Genomic DNA, 18,781 nt, shown 5'->3' on the forward strand with positions numbered 1-18,781 from the left:
GGTCAAACTTTGTATTCTCTAGAATCTTTTGTAGTTTTTATTAGATGAGGTCGACTCTAAAAGATCAAACATTTGTATTACTATAACACAGTATATGTTATTTTTTAATTAAATTTATGTAAATTAAAAAAAAAATACTTCATTTTAAACACAAATAAGTTTAAATTAGTAAACTGGACATAAATTTATATTGTTCCAACATTATGTAAAAAGTAAATACCAATTTTATTTTTTAAATTTTTTCTCAAATCTTTTTTATATCCTACATTTTTTTTAGTCATGGTTGGACAAATTAAGACATATAGAAAATATGAAAGTAACATTTTTATTTACCAACATGATAAATTAATTTTAAAAATAAAAATAATATTAGAATAAAAAAGACAGACTGTTTTGTTATTTAAAAAAAAAAATCTCAATTTACTAAAATTGTCATATTCAATCAAATATAACATAATTAAAGATGATATTTTATTTTTCGTAAATTAATTTAGTTATAGTAAATTAGTGGAGATTAATTTATCTTGCTAAAATGAGTCAAAATATCGTGAGAGAGGAGGGATAACTTTATCAACAACCAGATATGGACCTCATCTTTACTGAATATCTTCCATCATCATCATCTCTCTTCATCCATTCCCATGGCTCTCCCCATTGCCGGACTCCAAGTCTCAGGCGGTGGACTTCTCCACCGCCGCAGCCATGTCCGCACGAACCTCCTCCTCTGCTACTTCTCACACAATCGTCCGCTTCCTTCTCCTAATCTCGCCAACCACCCCTGGTCTCCTCCAATTTCAGTTCGACATATCCGATTGCTTGCCGCCGCAAAGAAACTATCCTCAATAACAGGTAAGTTCGACAGCAAGAACAAAAGAATCTCAACTACAACCACAAATGAAGATGAAACAGAAGAGAACAAAGTAATTCAAAAGTTCGGTCAGATCGACACCGAAAACCTAGTGATCGACGGATCGATTGATTATGGATTCGTCGTGCCGGATCTTCCAGGTGAACAAACAGATTTATGGGAAGGACCTCAATGGGACGGCCTTGGCTTCTTCGTTCAGTATCTATGGGCTTTCGGCATACTCTTTGCGGTATTATATATATCATTGATTCTGTGTTTAGAATAATTATTTAGGGTTTCTGTTCTAGAGAAGATGATTGAATTTGTATTTTCACAGTTGATTGCTTGCGGAACTGCTGTAAGCACGTACAATGAAGGAGCTAGTGATTTCAAGGATACGCCGTCGTATAAGGAATCGATTCAATCCAGAGAGCTATTTGAAGAAGATGATGGATCCAGTTTAGATGTTTTCGAATCCAACCCGACCCAGGAAGCACCCGCTTTGGAATAGGAAACATCCAAACAAACAAAGTACTATTATCCATCCATCTTTATTTTTGTAATTTATTTTTATTTTCTTTCTTGTTACTTTATTTTACTATCACTTCTGTCAATAGAAATATAATATTAGTATATTTTGACTCATTTCAACCATTTTTTTTTTTTATTGAACTTTCATTCTCAAATGAAGTAGAAATAATCCCGTTGATTTAAGTAAATAGTCCTCAAACTTAGGACCTTATGGGCTCAAACTTAGAACCAGTTCATACTAAGGATTCTTATAACTCTCTTATAGATATATTAATTGTTTGAAATTTGAATGAGTGTATTTGTATGTATTTATTGTGAAATGTGATGTTAAACTTTAATAAAAAAAATATATTTAAATACATTTTACTTTTAATATAAATATAGTCGGGTTCTCTTCGACCCGATCAGGTACCTTTTTAACTGTCTAATTCACACTCCGATATCCGAACCAAGTATATACCGATTGCCATTCATTCCTATATTATTTGGTTGTAAAATCTAAATTGGTCCTTGAACTTGTATGAGATATTGAAATTTCTTCCCAAACTTTAATAATTAGTTGCAAATTTGTTGTTTTTTCCGGGGATTTCTCTATGCCCCTGCCTTGGCAGTTGAGATATGAAGAAAGATTCTCTCAAACACCAAAAATCTCTCTCTCTCTCTCTCTTCTTGTTGTTGTAATTTTCATTTTTTTTTCTTAGGCATGCAAAAACCCCACAAAATAATTCCTTAATTCTTCCTCAAAGGCATTCTACCTTGATATCTCCTTCACCCAACATCTAATTTCTCTTTATCGGGATACTTTGTTCATCGGTTTTTTCAAATAATAAGAATATGGGGAGCTGTTGTTCCCAAGAGAGCAACCCGGAACCAACACAGAACGAGGCGAAAGTGGAAGCACCGCCAACAGGACCGGGTCCATCTCAAAGGGAGCCAATCCCAGCCCCGCCAGCTGAAGTAAAACCACCACCACAACCAGCCGCTACTCAAAACCAAAACCAGCCTCAGCAACAACAACAACCACAACAACAGCCAACGAAACCCGCGGCTGCAAAACCGGCCCAAATAGGGCCGGTTTTAGGACGCCCAATGGAGGACATCAGGTCAATTTACACGGTGGGTAAAGAACTAGGGCGAGGACAATTTGGGGTGACACATTTATGCACAAATAAGACGACGGCAGAACAGTTTGCATGCAAGACGATAGCCAAAAGGAAACTTGTAAATAAAGAGGACGTTGAGGATGTTCGAAGAGAGGTTCAAATAATGCATCATTTAACGGGGCAACCCAATGTTGTGGAATTGAAAGGAGCTTTCGAAGATAAGCATTCGGTTCATTTGGTAATGGAACTTTGTGCTGGCGGGGAGCTTTTCGATAGGATTATCGCTAAAGGTCATTACACCGAAAGGGCTGCCGCTTCTTTATTGAGGACCATTGTACAAATTGTTCATACTTGTCATTCCATGGGTGTTATTCATAGAGATCTTAAGCCCGAAAATTTCTTGTTGTTGAATAAAGATGAGAATTCTCCTCTTCAAGCTACAGATTTTGGTCTCTCCGTTTTCTACAAGCAAGGTCTCGTATGCCCTCTTTCTCGATCTCTTAAAACTTGCATGCATACGAAAACAAAACTGACTTACAATTAAGTATATTAATACAAATGGACAGGAGAATTATTTAAAGATATAGTGGGGAGTGCATATTATATAGCACCAGAAGTATTGAGAAGAAAATATGGTCCAGAAGTAGACATTTGGAGTGTTGGTGTGATGCTCTATATTCTTCTTTGTGGAGTTCCTCCATTTTGGGCAGGTCAAATCTTTTTCTCTTTCAAATTCCATCGAAAACAAAATAATAAAATCTGCCAAAATCAAAACAGAATCGGAGAATGGGATCTTCAACGCAATCTTGAAAGGGCACGTGGATTTCACGAGCGATCCTTGGGTTTCGATTTCTCCGGGAGCCAAGGATCTTGTTAGGAAGATGTTGAACTCGGATCCCAAACAAAGGTTAACCGCGTTTCAAGTTCTCAGTTAAGTTCCTTTTTTTCTTTTCTTTTCTTCTTAGTAATTAATTTAGATGGATGTAGTTTAATTTATATTAATGTTTATGACTAATTAATATAATTATTCAGATCATCCATGGATCAAAGAGGATGGAGATGCACCTGATACACCTCTAGATAATGCTGTTATGGATAGGCTCAAACAGTTTAGTGCAATGAACAAGTTCAAAAAAGTCGCTCTTCGGGTACTATATTTATATTTAATCTCGATTATAATAAAAATGTTTTCGACAATTGTACATGTAATTTGAATTAATTATTAATGTAGGTTATTGCCGGATGCTTATCAGAAGAAGAAATTATGGGATTGAAACAAATGTTCAAAGGAATGGACACAGATAATAGTGGCACAATAACACTTGAGGAGCTAAAACAAGGGCTTGCAAAACAAGGAACAAAGTTATCAGAATATGAAGTCAAACAATTGATGGAAGCTGTAAGTTAAAAAAAAAAAAATTAAAAAAAGTTTGTTATTTTATACTAATTTCTTTGTCATGCATGATTAGGCCGATGCGGATGGAAATGGAACGATCGATTATGACGAATTCATTACAGCGACGATGCATTTGAACAGAATGGACCGAGAAGAACATATTTACACAGCATTCCAATACTTCGACAAAGACAACAGCGGGTGAGTACTCATCGTGTAATTTGGTATACCATCTCGTTTGTGGAAAGTTTGAAAGTTTCTAATGCTGTTTTTTTATCAGGTACATTACTATAGAGGAATTGGAGCAAGCCCTTAGAGAGTTTGGCATGAACGATAATAAGGATATAAAGGAGATCATTTCCGAAGTTGACGCTGATCATGTAAGTGATATTGAAATCCATAAAAAAAAAGTTAAGAATATTAGCTAACGTTTTTTTTTCTTTGTACAGGATGGACGTATTAATTATGATGAGTTCGTAGCTATGATGAGAAAGGGTAATCCGGAAGTAACACAAAATCCTAAAAAACGGCGTGATGTAATTGTTTAGAGACAAAAATGAAAACATCTCCAATATTAACTTACAAAAACCCTAATGTTGTTGTCTATGAACTATCAAATAGAAGGATACATAAGACACAAGTGTATGTCATTAAGAGAACTTCAATGAGATCAATGTAATTCTAAGACAAGGGTATGTAAGAACATGGGTCAGGCACATGGTGTAGAAGGATTTGGTTTCATTTTTACCTTAGAGAGGGTTTTTTAGGTTTTTTTTTTTATAAAACCCTATTAGAATTTAGTGTTTGTTCAATTCGTTTAGATTTTTTCTTTCAATAGGGCTTCATTTTTTGGTGAGAATTTTTTTTTCTAATGTATATTTTTTTTTTATTGTTTCTTCAATTAGAATTAGTAATTTATTTTGTTATTTGCATTTTATTTATTTTATAATAACACTTAAGGGTTAGAGATACTGTATTTTTTCCATTTAACAATGACAAGACATAATTTGAGAATATGTTAGACTAATAATTAATAAAAAAAAATTTACACTAAGAGTAGGAGGGTTCATTGGTTTGATTTTTGAGTTCCTTGGTTTGAGTTGCTCAAATTTTTCTAGTTAATTCGTAAACCAATTCGAATTCGAATAAATTTTAATAAAATTGAATTTGAACCAAAATTCAATTTTTAAAATATATATATAATAAATTATAAGAAATGAACTCTATTTTCGATTTGGTTTTCGAGTTAAACTCCAACTCAAAAATCAAATCGAAAACCATAATTGAATTCGAATTCGTTTAAAATTCGATTCAAAAACCGATAATAAAATTTAATTTAAATCGTAAATTCGAATTCATTTAAAGTTCGATTCAAAAACCGATAATAAAATTTAACTTAAATTGTGAACTCGAATTCGGTATATCTCATAGAACAAATAAATATAGAAGGCAGTTGATAGCTCAAATAGTTATAAGATACTCAATTTGAGTATAAAATCAAAGTTTAGTACTTTATTTGAATATCATGTTAAAAATTTATTGTGTAACATAAAATTTAGGTACCATTTTGAATATATAATAATACATTAAGGGCCATTTTTAGTATTCCCTTCCAATAGAATTATGCTTCTGGTTCTCATCTTCTTCTCTTTTACAAAAAAAAAAAAAACAAAATCTATAAACCCTAGAAAACTATTACATGCTGCTTCTGTCACTTACCTCAATCGCGTTTTCCGCGAGACAAAGTTCTAGATCAATAACTTGCGCACTTTCACTGCTCAACAATGTTCATCAACACCGCTGTTGTTGTTTTTTTTCATCAGCTTTGGAATCGGAGGATAGAAATGATATTCAACTCCAGCTAACTCTCTCCTTGATCAATTCAAAGCAATGTCTACATCCAATCCGCATCAATCAAGCTCATTGTTTCATCTTCAAAATTGGTCTCGATCAGGACAACATCATACTCGGCAAATTTATCGAGTCTTGCTCCGACCTAGGCTTATCGGACATTGCTTACTCAGTCTTCATCCATCGGCTAAGATCAACGACGATCCCACCGCCGAACGTTTTCCTCTACAACACCGTGATCAAGGCTATGTCTCGTGATCCTCAAACTGCAAAATATGCCATCTCTCTTTACAACGATATTCGTTTACTTGCAGGTTTACGGCCTGATAATTATTCTTTACCGTATACATTGAAAGCGGTTTCTCGAATGTCTGAAGTTGGCATCGGGAGACAGATCCATTGTCAAGCTGTTGGCATGGGAATGGAGAGCTGCGTTTCAGTGTCTACCTCCCTGGTTCAAATGTATTCTGCTTGTGGGTGCGTCTTTGATGCACGCAAGGTGTTTGATGAAACGTGCAACAGAGATGTTGCCTTGTGGAACGCGATTGTTGCTTGCTATGCTAAAATCGGTGCAATGGAAGTGGCAAGAGAACTGTTTGAAGCTACGATTCAGAGAAATGTTATATCCTGGACTACACTTGTTGCAGGCTATGTTCAGAGTAATAAGGCGAATGAAGCTGTCTCCATTTTCAGGAGAATGCTGCTGGAGGAAGGTGTAAAGCCAGATGAGGTGACAATGGTGGCAGCTCTTTCCGCTTGTGCCCATTTGGGAGATGGAGAATTAGGTCGATGGATTCACAGGTACATCGATGAGCATAGTTTACGTCAAACAATCCCACTTTGCAACTCGCTCATAGAAATGTATGCCAAATCTGGAGACATAACAACGGCTGTAAATTTTTTTGAAAATATGAAGCAAAGAAGTGTTGTGACATGGACAACGATAATATCAGGAATGGCAATACACGGGCTTGAAGAAGAAGCTCGTGGGATGCTCTCTCGAATGGAAATGTCTCGGATTAAACCAAACAAAGTCACTTTCACCGCTATTCTTTCAGCTTGCAGCCACGCCGGTCTAATTGAAATGGGTAATTGGGTATTCTACAACATGGAATCGAGATTCGGGGTTAAAGCCGAGGATGAGCATTACGGTTGCATGGTCGATCTACTAGGACGATGCGGTTACCTCAAAGAAGCCCGTGAGCTAATTGAAGCTAATAATAATAACAAGAACCGTGCAGCAGCATCAGCAGCAGCGATGTGGGGGTCTCTTCTTGCAGCATCGAAAATCCATGGAAATGTTGAACTAGCTGAGGAGGCTATGAGAAGGTTAATAAAGTTGGAGCCAGATAATAGCGGGAATTACTTGCTCTTGTCTAATGTGTATGCTGGTCATGGATTGTGGAGTGAATCTGGTCTGACGAGGAAGGTGATGAAGGATAATGGAGTTTCGAAAGTAGCTGGTGAGAGTTCAATCGAAGTGAACAACGCTGTTTATAGGTTTGGTTCGAGAGAGATTTCGCATCCAGAAACGAAAAAGATTTGCAGATTATTGTGTAACTTAAAGGACCAGATGAAAACCGCGTGCAACGAAGTTATATAAGATGTGCCTATAATCTCTCTCAATCACTAAATGGATGGTTATAATTTGATGCATTGTCCACCCTTGTTTCTTCAGCTGCACTGTACATCACTAATTAAAGAAACGGACGAGTTTGGAATAAATAAAGCTTTCAGACATAACATTCATCTGTATCTCCGCCGTGGGGCTTTTCGATCGGAGCAAACAAGCTCTCCTTTGTGTTCATTCATCTTCCATGGGCGAGGATAGGGTGAGTTTTATCTAATAACATAAATTGTTTCATTCTCATCATAATCATTTGTTTGTTAATAAACAATATAATGCAGAAGCCAACTTGGAAGACCGTACCTCAATTTGGAGGGTGGGATCAGAATCATGGGGGAGATGGCGGTTATACCAACTACTCCGTGGTGTTCTCGCGAGCACGGGAAAACAAGAAACAACAGATGACTAACATTCCTCGCCCCACCTTTGAATTTCAACAGGAGATTGTTAAACCCGAGAGATGGCACCACGAAGAAGACAATTATGTTATGGTAAGTTTCCTCTTCCTACTATAAACAACTAACATGCCCATATCCTTAATTACATTTTTGTATATACATTTCTGTGCAGAGGAAAAAGAAGAAGCGATCTTGCCTTACTTGTTGTATAAGTCCTTGACATTATTTTTCATAAATACAATCACACTATAAAGTTCTTATCCCATAAATGTATTTCTACAAGAGAAAATACCAGAAAAAAGTAACAAGTATGTACAAACCTAGGCCTTGAATTGTCTTCGGAGGGAAGACAAATACAAGGCATCTGCTTTGTCAATTCCATTGAAAAGATAACTGCTATAAGGTGGCATTTCTATGTAATTCCCCGTGCCAGGATCAACTGTTAGTTGATCATTGGCCCAAACGATCCTTCCTCTTGCAATCGTAACTTCAACCTTTCCCTGCAACAAAACGACAGACGCTTATAAAAGTCTGTAACCACACACTTATAAGATTTACATTTTTACCTTTCCTCTTCTACCCTCGTATACATTTGTGTCGGATCGAGAATGGTGAGACTTGGAAGTTATTTCAAAGGTTGAATTTGGGTTGAGTATGATTATATCGGCATCTGATCCAACTAGAATGGCTCCTTTCCTTGGGTATATATTGAAGATCCTAGCACTGAAAATATGACCAAATTCAAACATTACTTTACAGAAGCCAAACCGGACCGGTCATACACACAAAAGCTTTAAGCTTTACCACTCAGTACTTGTCACACGGACAAAATCAGGAACAGACATCTGGCCTGTTTCCTAGTACATAACAAAAATACAATCTTTAAATAAACAAAATCTGAAACGAACTAAGATTCTATAGGTGCTTACCACCATTGTGTCCCAAACTATATGCATCCGCTCTTCAATACCTATAATTAGAAAATGCAATAAATTTGTTAATAATAATAATAGCTTTCTACGCCATTTGGAATTTTACGACATTCCAAATAATAATAATGAAAATGCATCCCATGGTAATTTGTTATTACCATTTACGCCATTTGGAATTTTACGAAAATCATCAATTCCAAAAGCTTTCTGTGTTGAATTGAAGGTACAGTGATCTGTTCCTACAAGCTGCAACAAAATTTGCAACAAATAAAGGTACAGTTTGCGTTCAAGACTCTTTTGAAATCAAAGTTCACCTAAGAACCTGTAAAATTCCTCTTGAAAGTGCATTTTGTAGAGACTTTCCATGTCCTAACCCTCTAATAGGAGGACTCATGACAAACCTATGAAATACATAAATATTATTTTGGTTAGTGTTGAAATTGGCTAACAATAATAATAATAGAAAGAATTAACATAAAAGAGGATACTTGCTTTGCTGCAGTAGTAAAATCAGGATCCCACAGAACAGAATCATCAAGGACTAAGCCTGAGACTACTGGCTCCCCAATAACCCTCAGCCCTGCTTTGCAAAATACAAATCAATAACACATTTCCAAACTTTATAGTAAAAAATATGTCAAACACCTTTTTTTCGAGCTTTGGTGATTTCTTCCATGGCATCGATACTCATGACATGAACAACATATAGAGGAGTATTTATGAAAGCAGCTAAACGAATTGCTCGACCAGTTGCCTCTCCCTCCAACTTGCATCAAATCATTCAAAAGTAAGTAAAATAAAATAAAAGTCCATCAAAAATAATTTTGAAAACTAATACCAGTGAAGGCCTTGAAAGAGGGTGTCCTTCCGGACCAGTAATACCGAGCTCAATCATTCTTTTCTGTCCTTCAAAAACAGCATCACCGTTTTCAGCATGCACCATAGCCAATGCCCCAAGAGCCTTGCATCTTTTGAATGCTTCTAGCAGGAGCTCGTCGTTGATCATAAGAGACCCCTTATACGCCATGAAAAACTTAAAAGAGTTTATACCTGTATATATATGTGTTCATAATTAAGTTTGAAATATTATTCATAAACAAAAATAATGCTCCAAACAATTTTTTTATCAAACCTTTCTTCTTAACTAGGATTTCCATCTCTCTTGATACAGTTTCATCCCATTTTGTGATTGCCATATGGAAACCATAATCCATGCAAGCTTTTCTGGATTTCTCCACATAAGACTGAAATCCAGCTAATAAACTGCCGTTTGATGGTAGAACGAAATCAATGTGCATTGTCGTTCCACCAGCTAGTGCAGCAGCCTGACCGCTAAAGAAGTCATCTATGGTCTGAGTACCCATGAAGTCCATGGCAAGGTGAGTGTGAGGATCAATTCCTCCTGCAAATATAACCAAGAACTGATTAAACATAACATTTAGCATTTATCACTTTGGTCATCATCATCATCTTATAAATGAATCTATTACCTGGCATCACAAACTTTCCAGTGGCATCAAGAACAGTGACATCATCCCCGACCTGCAAATATCCAGTCAATCATATAACCAAGAATTCTGATACAGGTTTAGGGTTTAGGGTCTCTGTGCTTGAACAACAAATTTGAAATGGTCATAATCATTCATATTGATATAATACCTATATAACTCTCTTCCTTCTTAAGAGTGATTCAAAAGTTTCTTCAATGGAACCAAAAAACATTCATATGAAGCCAAGGAAGAGTCTAATCTATAGAAGATCTTGCTTGCATTACATTCATACTCAGTATCATATAACTGGAGATAAAAATACCTTAATATTAGGTCTGACAGCTGCAATAAGACCATCCTCCACATAAACATCAGCAATCTCTTGATGGTGAGCATTGACCACGGTTCCTCCCTTAATCAAGATCTTTGATGATCGATGATGCAACGGCGAGGCTTTGCAGTCTGAATCACCATACTCAATCTCAGCTTCGCAAAACTGTTAAAAAGTAAATTATAAGAGTTAAATTCTTTGCGCAGAGTATGCAAACTGCAAAGACAACTTGAAATTTCTGCAGAAATTAGTTTTTGTAAGATTTCATAGTCGGAACCGCTAAGATCGGGAAAAAGTGGTATGAAAGAAGAGTGTTTGAGTACCTGATTGCAGTCCGATATTGGGAACGTGAATGAGAGCAGGAGAATGATGAACGATGAAAGACGGATAATCGACAGGTCCATGGCTGAAAGAGTGATCGATTATCGATAATCAAATGATATACTGTTTAGCGGTTGAAGAAGATCATCACTATTAAGAGTTAAAGACAAATATAAATATTTATATTTATTTAGCGATGTGTGCTTGACTTTTTGGGCTATTATTGATGTTTACTTCCATTTCTTTTAAAAATATTATGAATGTTTTTTTAATCAGTTTTTAATTAGTATTTTATTAAAAAAAATATATTATTGTTTAACCTCATCACTTTCTGAATCTTCTCCACTTAAATATGAAAAGTTTTATTTATTCGTAATAATTTGAAACATCTTTTTGCTTTTTTAATTAACTTTTTTTCAATCAAAAATACAAAATGAAAAAAAAAAAAAAATTCTAAAAATGTTGTGTTTTATAAACTTAAACTTAGTCGTGGATGCTTACAAACTTGACGAGATGTCATAAATATACTTATTAACTTGTCCAAATGTGTTATATTTAAAAAAATTAACGAAAAAAAAGATATTATACATTTTAAATAATAAAAAAAACAGACATTAGTGTACAGAATTAACATGAATGCTCAACTCTAACCTTAACCATCAGAGATCTAATTTTAATGAACATTACAATATTATAAATAAAATATAATTTACATTGTTAAAATAATGTTTGGTAAGAGAAATCTTAAATAAAAGAAAAATACTCTAAGTTTGATTGAAACAACTCTGATTTAAAATTGAAATGTGGTGATTATGAACTTCCTAACTTGTGCATAATTATTTTGAGTTAAATATTAAATTATAATTAATATTTAAAATATGTGTATGATTAAGTTATGTTTTTAAATATTTTATCCATCAAGATTAAATATATATGTAAATAAATAATATTTTAAAATGGGTTAGATTTTTATTCTAAAAATAATGAAAGATAACTTATTTCCCTTTAGGGTTTATGCAATATTTGTATCAATTTTAGAAGTACATAATAAAAACAGTTAGTATATTCCATTTAAATTATATTAAATTTATTTTAATTATTAAAACAGAACATGTTTGATTACATTTAAAGGCTCATTTTATTAAAATTATTTATTTTTAACAACATTTAACAATTAATATTATACATATTATTATAAAATTTTAGATATATTATTTATTTTCAAATATTAACCATTTTGTTTTACAATTTATTATAAATTATTAATAATAAATAACTCGATTATATATTTATAGTTTTAATTTTTTACTTACAAAATAATTTAAATTTGTTATTAACTTAATTTTAAATATTAATAAATTTCTTAAATTAAACTAATAATTTATTTTAAAATAAATTGCATGAATAAATTAGCTTTTATAAAGTTTATTAATATATAATTTTAAATTTTAATTAAAATAAATAATTAGATAAATAAATAAAAGAAAAAATATAATTTATTAATAAAAATATATAATATATAAATATTTTATTAAAAAAACTATATATATTTACTATAAATTAACATACATGTATTTATATTAAAATGTAATTATTATCATTTAATTATTTTATATAATTGTTAATGATTAAATCAATTATATTAAAAAAAGAATGAAATATAAAACAAAATTAGCTTATCCCAACTCAGTATCTCATGCTATTGTAACAAAATAGGCCTTAACTAATCGCATCCTCTCATTTATTTAATTTTATAAATAATATATATATATATATTTATTGTAAATTAAATAAAAAATAATTTAAATATTATATATTATATATTAAAATAAAATATATTAAACAAAATACATTTCATATAAAAAATAAAAAATAACAATTTAAATTTTTATTAATTATAACTTTGTAATTTCAAGTATAACTATATTATTTTTTAACCCAACTCAAATTTACACAGTTGCTACAAAATTTGGATATTTATGATGGACAATGTTTAATTAGATTTGACTCTATATTGCACGGTCAACCCAACTCAAATTTACTCCACACAATTACCACACAAATTTAGATATTTATGATATACTTAGTTTAATCGCTATATCGCACAATTTTCCGTGCAATGATATATTATATAATAAAATTTAAAAAAAAAATGTGGTTTTATAATGATTAAAAAACAGAATTTATTTGAAAATACTTTTGAATATGAAGTTAGAGTGATGTGGATTTGGCTTAAAAAATATATATTATTTAAAAAAAAAAAAATTAGTTGGACGAGATACAATACCTTTATAAATATTTTTTAGGTTAAATATATGTACATTATTGTATTTTTTTTTATGTCTTTTTAGAAGATTATTTATTATACCAATAACAAAAAAAAATAATACTTATAAAATATTTTATTATTTTTGACTGTCACATCATTTTATTTATTAAATAATTCATTTTATTGACTATAATATCTTAATTTAAATATAAAAAATATTTTAATAATTACACTAATTAAAACTCAAATAATATACTTTTTATCCAACAAAGTTTTATATAGTTATATATATATATTTATATAGTTATATATATATATATATATATTTATATATATTATTTTTTTAAACATGATTATCATCATTAAGATTGAGATCACCTATTTTTTTAAAAAATATTATATAATATACCCTTTTTACTAAACTAAACTGTGTTACACAAAATTTAATTATAAAAATATTTAATCCTTAATAAATCTAATAAAAAAATCAGATTTAACTATATTATATTTTATAAAACTTAAAAAAGATAATAAATTTAAAATTAATATATTTTATTTAAAAAATAAACTTTGATTTTGTTATTATTAACTAATTAGTAACAAAATTAATTTTGTTTTTAGCATATTTTATTGTCTCTTTGTTATCCACTTATAAAAAATTCATAACTATTCTCAATAATACACTATTTTATTTTTTAAATACTTCATATAGGTAATTTAAAAATATATATAAGGTAACTTAATGATAATTTTTTTACATAAATTTATTTAATATATATTAAATTTTTGTAAAATTATTTTAACATAATAGGATTATGTCAAATATTATTTATATTTTATTTTAATATTTATATAATATATTTTATTTTGTTTTAATTATTTAATTTAGTAGGTTTAATTTTAATTATATATTTTTTATATTTATAAAATTAAATAATTTGTAATTTTAAAAAGAGAGTTGTTTGGGGATGAGAATGAAGGGTTATAAGGCGAAGTGATTCAGAATATTTGGTATAAGATCATCATCGGCGGCGGCGGCGGCGGCGGCAACCAGCACTTGAAGCTCTTCTTCTACGGTCAGTCATCTGAAAGACTCTTTCTTTATTTCTTTCTCCAATGGAGACGGCAATAGTTGGTTTTGAAAACCCTTCGAACGACGTCGCCTGGGAGAAAAGTTGCAGCTACAAACTAGTGCCCTGGATTAGTTGGGAAGAATGGAACTCAGTCAGAGAATCCCTCTTCTCCTCTTCTCATCCCTCTATTATATTCGCTCTCCAAAGAGTAAGATTCATCCATTAAATTCCTTTTCCTTATTTCATAATTGATAAAATAACTAAAGCAATCCCTACCCATATCTTCTTTCCGCAGATATCAGTATGGCGGAGCAGGGGATGTCTTCCTGTTGTCATCGAAGTCACTGCTTCTATTATTGAGATTCAGCAAAAAGACCCTTTTTTCAGGCAAGAAATATATGAGCTTTATCTATCTGATTTGTTTCTTACTTGCTTGAGTGCTCGACTGTTATTATAGATGAAATTGTTTGTAATTCATATTGTAGATCTGACTTGGGTGATCAAAGTGTGGTGGATTCAGATGACATTCTGGCTATGCTTTACTGTATGGCAATTTTGAGGTATTTGATATCTTGTTTTCTTTCTACACCATTAAACACATGTAAAGAATGATAGTTATTTTGAAAGATTCTTTATTTTATTTCTCTTCAAGGCTTGTCAATGGTGTTGTAGAGAAGACACGCATTAGGTCACAGTTTTCAATTGCTCAGGCAGCTGGTGAAATTGGTCTTCCTCGTACCTTAATTGACATTCGTCACGGTGAGAAGAACTCAGAGACAATTATTATTATGACTTGTTTTGATTTTGTTTCTTTTGCCGAATCTAAAGTTGTTTATTATACTGTTCTATAGAGGGCTCTCACCGTGATCTTCCTTCATTGAATCGGCTTCGACCTGCCTCAGTTGAGGTGCTATACGTAGACATGTTTGATCTTGTTTTCTTTTTTTGAATTGAATTTGAGTTTAAGAATAAGTCATGAAATTTTCAGGCTCTTGACTGGTTGATATCTTATTATTGGGAACCTCAAAGGAGTGCAATTCCACTTCAAAGCAATGGGAAAGAGCTAATAAAAGAAATCAAATCTACATTTATGGAATTGGATCTTTGTCTGAATAGCACCACCAAGAAAATCAAGGGCAATTGTGAGCATTTCTTAAACACGTGATCTGAAGAACAGATAACTCAATTCATATTTTGTTTATATGATTTGTGCCCTTTTCAGGTTCCAAGAAGCATACGAAGAAGAAGGTTATGAAGAAGCTTGTTTTGTTGAATGAAATGTGCTCTTCAGAAGTAATATCTGTCTTATTAAAGATTTTTCCAAGAGGACCAAACCAGAATGATGAGTCAAACTGTGTGTTTGATCGTTGGACGCTTATGCTATCAAAGTTATCAAAGAAAGAACCACAATTGCTCTTGAGACTTCTCAATGCAGTTCTGGAGATGATCAAAACTCAACAGGATCAATCATCTGAACATCTACCTAGTCTATTCGAGTGGCTTGTCGGGATTCTCAAAGGACTAAAGCCGTCTCTCAAAAAAGACACAAATGTTCCTTCAACGAACCTGCATGATGCAACCTTGATACAACTTCTTCGAAAATGCCTTCTTTTATCCTCCACAAAAACCTGTCTGAGGGATTCCTCTATAGTTCTTGCGAAAATGGTTCGAGGTCACAGCTCCTTGGTGAAGAGTCTGAATAAACTCTTCTCATTAGGAAATTCACTTCACGGTACAGATGAAGAACAAGAACGCCCCTTCAATCTGGAACAGGAAGAAGCTTCCATTCAGCAGGCAGATGAGAAGCTAGACTCCCTCAAACGACATTTCATAAAGAGTGGAAAGTTCGCAAAGACAGTTGCCATTTCGAGTAAAAAGAAATGGGTGGTGAATAATTCGTGGAATTCGTGTCCAATTGGCTTGTTGCCTGATGAGATAGGCTCCTCCGGTCATCTTCCTGATCTGGAATGGGTCAATAGTGAAGTATCAGATCCAAAGGATTCGGAAAAAAGTGAAGAAGTGGAGCAAATGACATTATTACCCCCGACTAGTACTAAGAGATCTCCAGACCGGGACTCGGACCATTTCAACTGCCCCGATGCCAAGAAGATGAGGATGATCGAATCACCAACCCATGTGCATCATGACTATAAAATTGGACGGATGGTAATTGATGGTGTTTGGGAAGGAGTTGGTGACCAAGATTTGCACACCATTGTGTCAGATGTTGGAATTTTTGTTTGACGATTTTTAATAGCTTGGAGAAAACTACTTTATAATTATTTATATTTCAAAGTTTATTCATCTTATAACTATAGTAGAAGTTGAATTGTTGTAAGAATATTTAGTTGGATTTTCAAATTCATTTGATTAGTACAATTTTGTTTTTATTTGATGAAGGTAGGATTTTCAAATTCAAACACCTAAGATAAACTATTCATCATATTAAATTTACATTTTTATATAAGGAGATAAAATGAAAATAACCACTAATTATTTTTATCTTTATTTAAACTTAGAAAGATTATTTATTTGATTTTTTTACTAAAAATTCAACTTTTTTGAAGCATTCAATTATCAAAATACTTGTACTTTACTCTTATAAAATTTAAATATAAAAACAACACAATTCACTATTTTAGAGTGTGACAAAATTTGGAAGGATATCAATATCATGATAAATTATAGAAAAAAATTGAACATTGATTTATTTACTTGTTAGTTAAAAATTGTTGTCATACATTTGAATCAATTGTCACTTTTATTTTACTATCATAGAAACAAAACTTAAAAGAAAAACAAAAAGAAGCTCCTAGTCCTTAAACTCCAAAGCAAACAAGCCCCAATGTTGCAAGTAAAGACTTACAAAAAAAAAAAAAAAAAAAAAAAGGAAATAAGCCCATTTTTGGTGTTGTGTTTTACCTTAAAAACAAAAACCCTGGAAAAACCTCTGGAAGTGGAAAACGATGGGAGGGACGATTGAAGAAGATGATTCAATTGTGTGTATAGACCAATCCTTCTTTATGAATGATGAGTATGATATGATTTCTTTCCATTCTTTCTTTCTATCTGCTTCGTCTTCTCCGAGTTAACAATTTTCAGGATGCAGCTATCAGCTCAAGACTTTCACTTTTGGATCTCAAATCCTTCAACTCTACTGTCTCCAGTCAGCTTCAAGTCAGTCAGTCATTCCCTTTCTACTCTTTATTCTCGATTCTAATTTTATTCAAAAACCCATTTAATCAACTTCAATTTCTGTGCCGTAGCTGATTTTGACTTAACGGGACAGTTGGTTTGGCCTGGCGCGATGCTTATGAATGATTATCTCTCAAAGAATGCAGAAATCCTCCGAGGATGTTCAGTTCTAGAACTAGGATCTGGTGTTGGTGAGACCCTTACCTTACCTTACCTTACTTATTTTCAACCCTAACCCTAGTAACCACTATATATGATATGAGCAGCTGATAACAAATTTGTAAAAATGAAGGAATTACTGGAGTTCTTTGTAGCAGATTTTGCCGCAAAGTCATCATGACTGATCATAATGATGAAGTTATCAAGGCATGAACCCTAAACATGAGTTTTTTTTTCATCCTTTTTGTATGAATGTTAACCCGTCATTTGTGTATTCTTCTTTCATCAGATTCTGAACAAAAACGTGGCGCATCATTCCTCAGACGACAGTTTGGTTGGTGAGATATCATTCACTTGGCTGATTGTAAAACCTATGTAAATAAAGTCTTCAACTTCAAGTTCAAATACTTACTTGTTTGAAAACTGAAACACAGAACTCATGGCTGAGAAGCTAGAATGGGGAAATACTGATCACCTCAGTCAAATTTGTGAAAAGCATCCAGAAGGATTTGATATGATTCTTGGGGCTGACATTTATATCCTTACATTTCATTCCTTTTTAATCTTTTTTTGTTCTATACTATCTATCTATCTTGATGAACCTTGACAGTATGCAAGCTTTCAACAAGTGAGCATCCCATTTCTTTTTGACACTGTAAAAGAGCTACTTGACATTAGTAGGAAGAAGAAGAGACATTGCAAATTTCTACTGGCCTATGTTTCTCGAGCTAAAGTGTAAGTAGTGACTTACCTCGTATTTCTTGGAATGTCTTTGTTTGATGAATACTTTATTTTCCCTTGATGCAGCATGGATTCATTGGTTATTAGTGAAGCTATTGGGCATGGTCTGCAGATAGATGAGATTGCTGGAAGCCAAACCATTGTAGGAAACCTTCAAGGAAGGATATATGAGATCACACAACAGTAAAATTATCTGTTTTTTTTTTTTTTGTGTTCATTTGAGAGAGACTTTAAACTTTATCTGTATTGGGACAAAACATAGTTAATGCAAGAGTTGTGCCAATTTTAGTTAGGGCAAACTGGCTAAATTGGATACATTTATACTCTTTTAATGAACAAATGCATTATCAAAGTATATATATCCATGAGGACCATAAGACCTTAAATGCAGAAATGAACAAAGACAGTTGAAAGGTTAATAATGCAACAAATGATAACAACTTAGCATCAATATAAAGCCTAAATTTTCCTATTCATAAGTGTGTTTATATTCATATTTGAAAACAATAATTATTTT

The 18,781-nt window shown here is 32.5% G+C and overlaps 7 protein-coding genes across 8 annotated transcripts; 6 read left to right on the forward strand and 1 right to left on the reverse strand.

The window, feature by feature from the left end:
* The first annotated feature begins 584 nt into the window (after positions 1-584).
* LOC124932963 lies at positions 585-1,499 on the forward strand. The gene is made up of 2 exons (XM_047473682.1): positions 585-1,097; positions 1,185-1,499. The coding sequence occupies exons 1-2, from the start codon at positions 642-644 to the stop codon at positions 1,356-1,358; spliced, it is 630 nt and encodes a 209-aa protein (XP_047329638.1). The 5' UTR covers positions 585-641; the 3' UTR covers positions 1,359-1,499.
* A 271-nt stretch (positions 1,500-1,770) lies between these two features.
* LOC124932960 (calcium-dependent protein kinase 34-like) lies at positions 1,771-4,727 on the forward strand. The gene is made up of 8 exons (XM_047473679.1): positions 1,771-2,954; positions 3,048-3,191; positions 3,259-3,411; positions 3,514-3,629; positions 3,713-3,880; positions 3,951-4,078; positions 4,158-4,257; positions 4,327-4,727. The coding sequence occupies exons 1-8, from the start codon at positions 2,213-2,215 to the stop codon at positions 4,423-4,425; spliced, it is 1,650 nt and encodes a 549-aa protein (XP_047329635.1). The 5' UTR covers positions 1,771-2,212; the 3' UTR covers positions 4,426-4,727.
* An 830-nt stretch (positions 4,728-5,557) lies between these two features.
* Positions 5,558-7,346, forward strand: LOC124928944 (pentatricopeptide repeat-containing protein At5g56310). The gene has a single exon (XM_047469198.1). The coding sequence runs from the start codon at positions 5,577-5,579 to the stop codon at positions 7,329-7,331; it is 1,755 nt and encodes a 584-aa protein (XP_047325154.1). The 5' UTR covers positions 5,558-5,576; the 3' UTR covers positions 7,332-7,346.
* Positions 7,347-7,431: 85 nt separating this feature from the next.
* On the forward strand, positions 7,432-8,014 carry LOC124928946. Its single transcript, XM_047469201.1, has 3 exons — positions 7,432-7,560; positions 7,637-7,846; positions 7,926-8,014. The coding sequence occupies exons 1-3, from the start codon at positions 7,546-7,548 to the stop codon at positions 7,971-7,973; spliced, it is 273 nt and encodes a 90-aa protein (XP_047325157.1). The 5' UTR covers positions 7,432-7,545; the 3' UTR covers positions 7,974-8,014.
* LOC124928945 (dihydropyrimidinase) lies at positions 7,927-10,970 on the reverse strand. 2 transcript variants are annotated; one of them, XM_047469200.1, is made up of 13 exons: positions 10,830-10,970; positions 10,498-10,671; positions 10,176-10,227; positions 9,818-10,087; positions 9,524-9,735; positions 9,331-9,451; positions 9,178-9,265; positions 9,008-9,086; positions 8,844-8,931; positions 8,683-8,723; positions 8,558-8,610; positions 8,320-8,476; positions 7,927-8,253 (listed from the first exon to the last, which is right to left on the reverse strand). In XM_047469200.1, exons 1-13 carry the CDS (start codon positions 10,908-10,910, stop codon positions 8,074-8,076), a joined length of 1,596 nt encoding a protein of 531 aa, XP_047325156.1. In that variant the 5' UTR covers positions 10,911-10,970; the 3' UTR covers positions 7,927-8,073. The 2 variants fall into 2 exon arrangements, with proteins under 2 accessions (XP_047325156.1, XP_047325155.1); XM_047469199.1 differs by having other exon boundaries at positions 8,683-8,769; positions 8,824-8,931.
* A 3,140-nt stretch (positions 10,971-14,110) lies between these two features.
* On the forward strand, positions 14,111-16,548 carry LOC124930910. Its single transcript, XM_047471278.1, has 7 exons — positions 14,111-14,377; positions 14,465-14,556; positions 14,655-14,729; positions 14,822-14,928; positions 15,021-15,076; positions 15,158-15,311; positions 15,392-16,548. The coding sequence occupies exons 1-7, from the start codon at positions 14,213-14,215 to the stop codon at positions 16,411-16,413; spliced, it is 1,671 nt and encodes a 556-aa protein (XP_047327234.1). The 5' UTR covers positions 14,111-14,212; the 3' UTR covers positions 16,414-16,548.
* Positions 16,549-17,072: 524 nt separating this feature from the next.
* Positions 17,073-18,579, forward strand: LOC124932348 (protein N-lysine methyltransferase METTL21A). Its single transcript, XM_047472968.1, has 8 exons — positions 17,073-17,203; positions 17,279-17,346; positions 17,436-17,555; positions 17,657-17,730; positions 17,813-17,861; positions 17,958-18,059; positions 18,141-18,258; positions 18,331-18,579. Exons 1-8 carry the CDS (start codon positions 17,136-17,138, stop codon positions 18,449-18,451), a joined length of 720 nt encoding a protein of 239 aa, XP_047328924.1. The 5' UTR covers positions 17,073-17,135; the 3' UTR covers positions 18,452-18,579.
* The last annotated feature ends 202 nt before the right edge of the window (positions 18,580-18,781 follow it).

Source organism: Impatiens glandulifera, chromosome 3 (genome assembly GCF_907164915.1).
Source record: "Impatiens glandulifera chromosome 3, dImpGla2.1, whole genome shotgun sequence".
NCBI lineage: Eukaryota > Viridiplantae > Streptophyta > Magnoliopsida > Ericales > Balsaminaceae > Impatiens > Impatiens glandulifera.